At 37.1% G+C, this 8,514-nt stretch overlaps 1 protein-coding gene across 4 annotated transcripts; it reads right to left on the bottom strand.

Moving 5' to 3' along the window:
* Positions 1-2,441: 2,441 nt before the first annotated feature.
* LOC124306823 (OTU domain-containing protein 7B-like) lies at positions 2,442-8,433 on the bottom strand. Of its 4 annotated transcripts, none has more exons than XM_046767872.1 (10): positions 8,335-8,433; positions 7,463-7,705; positions 7,058-7,328; positions 6,719-6,869; positions 6,167-6,535; positions 6,014-6,084; positions 5,651-5,896; positions 5,355-5,516; positions 5,197-5,272; positions 2,442-4,946 (listed from the first exon to the last, which is right to left on the bottom strand). In XM_046767872.1, exons 2-10 carry the CDS (start codon positions 7,689-7,691, stop codon positions 4,839-4,841), a joined length of 1,683 nt encoding a protein of 560 aa, XP_046623828.1. In that variant the 5' UTR covers positions 7,692-7,705; positions 8,335-8,433; the 3' UTR covers positions 2,442-4,838. The 4 variants fall into 4 exon arrangements, with proteins under 4 accessions (XP_046623828.1, XP_046623826.1, XP_046623827.1 ...); XM_046767870.1 differs by lacking the exon at positions 8,335-8,433 and adding an exon at positions 7,952-8,327; XM_046767871.1 differs by lacking the exon at positions 8,335-8,433 and adding an exon at positions 7,976-8,327.
* Positions 8,434-8,514: the final 81 nt, after the last annotated feature.

Genomic DNA, 8,514 nt, shown 5'->3' with positions numbered 1-8,514 from the left:
TAATTTATTATACCAAGATCTGGTATAACAAACTGTTTCAATGAATATACACGCATTCTAGTCGAATAAACATACATTGCTAGAATTGAAAACCCCTGCAGTACTACAGACGTTGGAACATACACGGAGAAACGTGAAAAAAAGCAGAATTTACTCAAAAGTGCAGGAAAAGAGGGACACTTCAAGATCTTTGGTAAAAAATACCCACGTCGACTATATTTTTTATTGTAAATATAGCAGATTTTACTCAGCATACAGTGATTCTCACTTTTTCCATCTTAAATTCCCCATTTTACGAAGTATGTTTTACCAATAAACCTGACATATCCCTATTTTCCTACAATTTTAAGTAAAATCTGCTCTTTTATCCCTTCCGTGTACTCAACCCTTCGTTGACACACTAACCAAAACACCACGAAACACACTTTAAACATTCTAGAATAAGAATCCATCGTTGTTTTTCGAAAAAATAAAATATCAACCTATGAAAAAAAAAAAAATCAAAAAACCCGTCAATATGCCAGAAGGCGGTATTTACGTAAAATATCATAACATTTTCAATTTCCAATATTTTTTCCACATATTTCTTGGGCGATGAATTACATTCAACGATTCACCGTAAATTCTTTGTGTCATAGATACGAGGAGGTGATCTATGAATATGGGTTCGGATATAACAACGTCTCTAGTGTGAAAGCAATTTGGGGTGGGCGAAGAGGAGTTCTCAAGACGGCGAGGCACGTGCGGGGCTGTAGCGTCGTGTAACATTAGTTTTTACGGGTGTGGGACCCCGGAGACGAATTGGAGCCCGTGGTATATTTTACCGCACTCAGGGCAGCAGGCAGCGCCTTCGGCTTCTACCCGCCGACCCGACATCATCCTACAAGGTACAATTAGGCCACTGGAGCCCTTTACGTCATTCCGGCTGACCGTAGCCCCGGCACCCTTACTTTTCTATACCTCCCCGCAGAAAATCGCGGAACCCTTGTAATATTTATTATTCAGGCACTCTCCGCCGCTTCGCGAGTAACGCGTCCGGCTCAGCTCGTGGCTGCAAATCGATGCAGTCCGACAAATCATCTCCCCGAACGATCGCTGTTACGGGAACGTTGATTAATTACTCAACCGCCCCCTCCCCCCCCTTCCGAAAAAATTGTTTTTTCGACTTTCGACTTTCTTCTATCAACAATTTCTTACGCACGTATAAGTCGCGAAGTAAGACAGTGCGAGACAAGCATAAAAGAATCCGCCGGTCCGAATTACCTAGGATTTACCGATCTTCCCAGTTATTTGCGAAAGTAAAAGTTTTGGGTAAAAAAAGCCTTTATATTTTCGAATAACTAAAAGTCAATATTATGACAAAAAATAAAAATTGTAGTGGAATATCAAGTCAAACCAATATTGCATCGAAAATTTCGAGACCAAGTTTTCTGTTTTCGAGTTATGATTGAGAAACAAAATATTTATATTTTGAAAATAATTCGTAATCTGGAAGAGCTCGATCATTTTACTTAAAATCTTATCGTAGACACAAGTTCAGGAATCGATATGAAAATGATCAGAGATGCAGATTCTCTAAGCTTAAAAATGTGGGGAATTAGTGGAAATTCAATTTTTCATATCCGGGGTGCTAATATGAAAACTGTCCCTCCTCCGCTGGAAACGGACAAGCGGGGAAACTTGAAAATTGAAACTTTAAAAGGCACGACAGTCATCGTAAATGGATCTGCGACGTATAGTCAATATTTTAATATCGGTGTTATATAAAAATATTCTTTATTTCTTACAGACAGGGTTTTTTGCTTGAACAATTGTGTATGAAATTAAATTTTACGTACCAACGGATTCGAGTACATATGTATGTATACAATGTGTAGAATAATCACAGGACAATCATTGTTATAAATATACTTTTCAAGAAATATGCATAGTTTTCAAGCTTCAATGTTCCGCTCGAAGTGTGTGCTTTTGGTTCAAGGGTACTTATGACGAAATCTTAATGTATGGATTGATCAAGGCTTTGATAACAACGGTACGTATGTGCAGACTAGCGAGTGTAACGAAACTATTGAAAATTCGAGGGACGAGAAGCTTGATTCAATTCCGTAAGCCTAACGATTATTAATTAGCAGCAATAAATTCAATCCGTGAAAAAACAAAATCGACACCGCAAACACGAACAAAGAGGTGCAATCGAAAAACAAAAAGGAAATACACACGCAATATTGTTAACAACAAAACTGATAAGAATCTGTAGTATCAGAGACAATAACATATGTACGAAGAATAATTTAGAAACTTATATTTAAAAGCGTTAAAATATTGCTTTGATTCAAAAATACATCGATCTTTATACTCGTGTATTTATCGGAGTGGTCCTTATTTAGAGCACGGGCGAATTTTTCAGCAGACGCCACCCAATTGGCACAAAAAATATTTTATTAAGTCTGTGTAAATGGTCAGCTCTTCATCTCAATGGGAGGGTGTTCTTCTGGGGACTAACTTCAGTCCTTTTAAATGACATGCGTTTTTATGATGTTGCCACCTTCTATTTTTTATTATCACTTTCTGGGTGCTAGAAGCATCTGGAACTTGGTACATCTCTCGAATAATACCCTCTGTAAGCCTATGGAAAAAACCGAAAGTCTCTTGCATATTTCATTATTACGCTTGAAACGATCATATTTGATGTAAATAATCATTTTCTTCGTATACTATGATTTATTTTTATTATCACGATCTAGACGTGAAAATCAGGAGATACCAAAAAACTGATTGTTTAAAGCGTAATAATGCAACATGCAGGCGACTTCCAGTTTTTTTCAGAGGCTTACAGAGGGTGTAATTCGAGAGACATGCTAAGTCCCAGATTCTTTTGACACCCAGAACATGATGACAAAAAATTTGAAGTAAATACATCACCAGAACACATGTTATTTAAATGAGCAATAGTTAGTTCTTGTCCCATCCCTTGTTATTGAAATAGAGAGCTGATCTTTTAAAGAGATTTTCACAATATACATTTGGAGCCACTCTGAGGAAATTTTTTGCAACACCAAATAAAGGCCACCCTAGAATTTATATTAGTGATACCACACTTAAAATTACGTTAATACTAAAGCTTGAGAGCTTATTATGAGAGAATATATATTACACGATGTATATCGAACCTATCGCTATTCTCCTCAATAATTTTCTTCCGTCTGGATGTGTTTTCTAAACCTACATTAATCGTCACACGAACTGTGTGATAATGATAAGAAAATATGAATCTTCGTGTCCTTAGCCTTTAGAATACGTCTCATACACGGTAATACACCGTAATGATGAAAGATTGTTTTTAAATATTGATTTTGGTTCGCAATGCACAACCTATTGCAGTCTATAATTATTTCTAGATACCGATTTTTGTATCTTTGAGGAAAAAAAAACCTGTACAAGTTACACGTGCGAAGGTAAGTATATGGATGACACTTTTTCGAGTAAAAGTCACTTCAATTGCGATATTTGACTAGTTCAAAGAACATTTGTGCATGTAAGTCGAGCAGGTTTTTAATTCCGTGTTTGAATTGATATTCATCTCTTCAGCTTCAATTCAATAAATTTACAAGTTAGGCTACTGATCAAGTTGAACACGTTTAGCGTAGATAAGTTTTTTTTTTCCATAAACAAACTTATGCGTATACAAAATTATTATTTTTTTTCTTGTAATTTTTAGTAAGAGTAGATCACTCCAATTTTGGTTTGATTTTAATCCAATTCGTTTGCAAAATTTTCGAAGATATGCAATCGAACGTTTGACTTCAGCTCTATATTACATCCTATTCATTTTTTTTTCTTGTTCTATACATTGATTTGTCTTTCATTTCCATAATAAGTTTTACTTTTAATGCTCAGAGCTACAAAAATGTCAGTACCACAGAAAGCATATCTCTACTCAGCGCCAAAGTTTTGCATTACGAGTAAGCTTAAAATTTTAAACAGAACACAAAATTTGTACTGACGCTTGCGCTATGGTAATAAAACTGTGGCTTTATGCAGCGTTACGCAAGGCACATAAATAATGCGCATATAACAATGTCATTCATTAATATTTATATTCTTTATAGATTATAGCTTATATCGGGGCGCATAAAGCAAAATTCGAACGAGAAAATGGATTTCACTTAGCAAAAACTTAAATCAATTAAGCTTAAAACAGTTGAGACTACGAAAATAAAATCACGATCTTCATCGAATTATATAAATGTAGATATATGCAATATCAAATTACTAACGGCTATCCAATACTCAAGGTGGGCTTAAATACTATAATATCTATGAGTTTAGAGATTATAATTTCTAGTTGATGAATGAATGAATTTATTGTCACCAGGATGTCGCGAGATGAATGGAGGTTGTTGAAGACTTATACTTTCAGTACAGAAAAGAAACACAATACTAAAAAGGATCAACTGTAGAGTTTCAAGAAATTCTAGAACTTGACATGACAAATATTAAAATTCGTCATTTTCTTATTTAATTTCCACTTTAAATTCGATCATTTTATGAATAACACGCCTATACTGATCCTGTACGATTGATGAGCTGCCAAAAATATAAATATTAACAATAAATATAGTGAGAAAAATATGGAACGAAAAATGACCTCGCGTACTTATTATATATACCTATGTATGTTACAAATATATGTATAAGTATAATGTTATAGCTGCGATTGGTTAGGATTTCCGATTTAGGAGACTAGTGTTATCATCTGTACCTTGATTTTGTGTAATACGCTGATATATACTTATTAGCAAGACATAAATTATTGTCATCAGAGTAAGCACTGCAAGTTAGCGGTAAGGTTGCTCCACCGAGCACTTTGAACAGTAGTACTGATTTTCAGCAGAGCCAAAAAACTGACAATCCCCGTTACGGCACGGTCTTACAGTCCGTTCATCCTAAAAAACAGAACAGTTTACGATTAATCCACTTGTCTTGAATTACAAGGGAACCCTGATGGCATTTACCTATTCAATCAACGGATATTTACAATAGATACAAGGATATCCGCTCCAAAGTTATACCGAATATTAATTGGTATAATAAATACAAGAGAAGTGAATTCAAACATGCCATACATATAGAAACAGTCTCTAATGTGCCTCAGTGACGAACTTTATTACATATATAATAAATACAGTAGCTAACCTCAATTGCGATACTGTTATTCCATTTTTCAGATCTTACATCCCCGGAAAATGGTTGATTGTTGTAGAACGTCGATCTGTAAGAATTGTTATCAGTTAAATAATAATTAGCCAGCAATGCATATTTTTTAATAATTCAGTACTATCTAGTTCCGTTACCGAGATAGATAAAGAGTGCGGTCTTTGCTGTTCGGGTTCGTTGGAAGTAGCTTGCTAACACTGACATGGCTACCTCTGTCGCTCGCAGCGTAGAACTTAGACTTTCCAGCTCCGTAATTCATTTCACTTCCAGTATCCGAAACCCGCTGTTCACGTAAATACCTGCATTAACATTCTACAATTACTATTACGCCGCACTAGCAAATAATTTAGGCATTGCTTAGGCAAAACTATTAATTGCTAACAAACTCTGTAAAGTAATTTGAGCAGTAATTATTTACACTGATATAACACACCTTGCACTCGCACATTGTAGATAATTTTGAAGCATTTGATCAGCGTATTGATGCCGTTTACTTCTTATTTGAACACAAAGAGCACCAGAAGCCCCTGAAGCAGAAGGTGGACTCTTTGGCCTTTTCGCCATTGACCATAGTCTCCGACTTACAGATTTACCAATTGACCCAAACTGTTTGGCAACTCCAAGTAACTGCTTTGCTGCTCGGCTTTTGTTCGATGATGGATTATCAGTTTCAGAATCCCTAATATTTTGAGGAAGCATTGAGTTTTAACATAATCTACAACACTATCAAGTAGTTACTTAAATGGTAGCTGCTGAACATCTTTAAGGCATCACGGCTACATAAATGACATAATACCTTTCTAGTTCCTCAGCAGTCAACAGCTGATAATCACAGTCCAAGTATTCTCGAAGTAAAACCACGTCTTCCTTAAAAACCAAATATGCTTATACAATCAAGTTGCCGTAGTACAATGAAACACTAAGACATTTCGAATTTCCAAGTACTAACCACTTCGGGATGTGAAGGTGGTAGAGTTTCAGAAGCATTACTGGAATCCCAGTGTGGACCGGGGTCTACAGAAAACAAAACTGGTAAGAGCTGCCCTGAATCTGGATCCACTAGAGGAATGCTGACCCCTTCCCCGCCACCGTTTTCACTACTGGATCCGTCAACGGTAACGAGAGGTGAGAAATGAGCAGAATGGTATGCCAATAGTAACGGGGTTCGATGACATCGAGACGGTGGAACTTCAAATGGTAAATAAACTCCGCCAAACGGAATAGGTGCTAAAGCAACCCCTTCTGCATCCCTCAGCATCGTTTCAGCTATCACTATTATTGGCCGACACAGTACGTGCGCTAATGCTAATACATGGACCTAAAAATATGTGATTTTTTAGTAAATACTCAGGCAATTTCAGTTTTAGACGAATTTTCTTATTGTCAGCAATAATTGTAAAATTTTCTGTCTTCCCTAGAATCGGTCAACACACTGATGCTATCGATGATATAGGGATAATTGAACTTCTTTCTGTATTGTAAACGTGATTATTGTGTTTACCTCTTCCAAACTTTGGTACGAATTAGCGGTTGGATTACGGGGATGTGCAGATGCCATGTCCACAAGGCTCTGCCATTCGTTAGCCCATTCAGCTGCGGAATAAGCCAAGCCAGCGACTGCATTCAGTCCCATTTGCCTCCATTTCCATCGCCTTATACAATGATACGTAGATCAATCAAACAAGGCATTACCTGATGTGCAAAATTACTATTGCTACGTGTGCATTGTTAATGAAATTATATTATTACTACGTCAATGAGTTTTTTTACAAACTAATATGAGCGCCTGGCCCTTGTTATTTTTAAATACGACAACTGACGGAAAATAATATTTTTATACCTATAAAGGGCGTGTCGACATTCTCCTTTAGCTAATGTCGTATGCAACGCGTCTCTAAGGGTCAATAATCTGTCATGAAAGCCCCACATCCCGAGCGATGCTGCATGCAGAAGGCAGTTTCCATCGCCCGATGTAGCCAACGGCCAGAGAACTCTGGATCCTCCATTTTTTCCATTGACTCCGCACCACCAATTCAACCGTCCCGCAGACTCCAAAGATGTTAGGCAGCCTCCTTCTATCAAATCTCTCTCCAGAAATTCACGGAAATCATCTGTCAGACATAACAAAAGTAATTCTCCTGACATTTGTACAAGCTTTAAAACATAAGATCGCTGCAGTTGATTATTATATATGTGTTTGCTATCATCATGCTGTTTAGTCGATTTTGATCAGTGACAAACAGACCTGGGTATACAGAAAGATCTGGTAAGGAGAATGTGAATTCTGGCGTATCGACAGCTCCCAGAGGGGTGAGTTGGGAGCGAGCGTGAGAAACTATCGCAGCATTTTCGGTCGCTCTTGAAATGCCTCTCGATAACTTTTTTGTGACACCCCCGCCATTTTCCAAAGTATTGTTCTTGGAAGTCGCCTCTTTCTTTTCGGTCCCATCGTACAAAGAGACCGCTCCACTCATATCGCAGCGTTAGACTAAGGTAAAAATGTCAAAGTATAATGCAGCGGTATGTAGATATGCGAAGAATCAATTAGCATACGATTATAATATGTAAATTGCGAAATGACAATAACAATAATAATGACAGCAGTGAAGCGTGCAATAATAATAACAGTTGGTGATGGACCAACTATAGCTGGTTACATTGGAACAAGGCAGAGTTTCTAAAAGTATTGCAAAATATCATCGAATTTCATCCACAGTCGATGAATAGTTCGAACCTTGATTTATTATTAAACAGGTACCCTATATGTGGCGCAACAGCTCATGTGTCAAAGGCGAATTATGATGAGAAATTTTTATTATTATCAGGTTTTGCGTAGCTTTGCTCATATTTCACGTTATTTGTTATATTTTTATCCACGATATTTTCTCAACAACGTTACGTTCAATTCACCGTACACATATTCGTATATTACTATTCGCGCAATATTTATTATTATTGTTATTATTATTACTAATTAGAAAGCACAAATATGTGCTCGGTAGCACAAATTCAACTGATGTACGGCCCACGGACCACTGTACGGACATAACCTCGGAGGTTAAAGTGGAAGTCCAAAAGTGGAAACACGGAGAAGTAATACAATCAAAATTCACTGACGTTCGTTGAGATTGACTATTCTTCCACTCCGTCTGCGGGCTACCTTCGTATCTTCGGCCGGTAAATGCGTGCGTGTTTTTCGCGCATTCTATCTTATCGACACAAATCAACGAACCTCGCCTCCGCCTCAGATCTTAGGCGAAGATTGACAACTGATTGACAACCAGCGAAGTCTCGTAT

The sequence above is a fragment of the Neodiprion virginianus genome, chromosome 6 (assembly GCF_021901495.1).
Source record: "Neodiprion virginianus isolate iyNeoVirg1 chromosome 6, iyNeoVirg1.1, whole genome shotgun sequence".
Classification (NCBI taxonomy): Eukaryota; Metazoa; Arthropoda; class Insecta; order Hymenoptera; family Diprionidae; genus Neodiprion; species Neodiprion virginianus.
Note: the sequence above shows the minus strand (reverse complement) of the source record. Positions and strands in the feature narration are given on the sequence as shown.

What these genes read in the sequence shown, in the direction of transcription:
- LOC124306823 (XM_046767872.1), bottom strand. Translation starts at nt 7,691, where the DNA reads ATGAGTGGAGCGGTCTCTTTGTACGATGGGACCGAAAAGAAAGAGGCG. An exon ending in AGATCTTTCTGTATACCCAG is followed by an intron (nt 7,329 to 7,462) that starts GTCTGTTTGTCA and finishes TATGTCTGACAG; the next exon opens with ATGATTTCCGTGAATTTCTG. An exon ending in ATAACAGTATCGCAATTGAG is followed by an intron (nt 4,947 to 5,196) that starts GTTAGCTACTGT and finishes TCTGTTTTTTAG; the next exon opens with GATGAACGGACTGTAAGACC.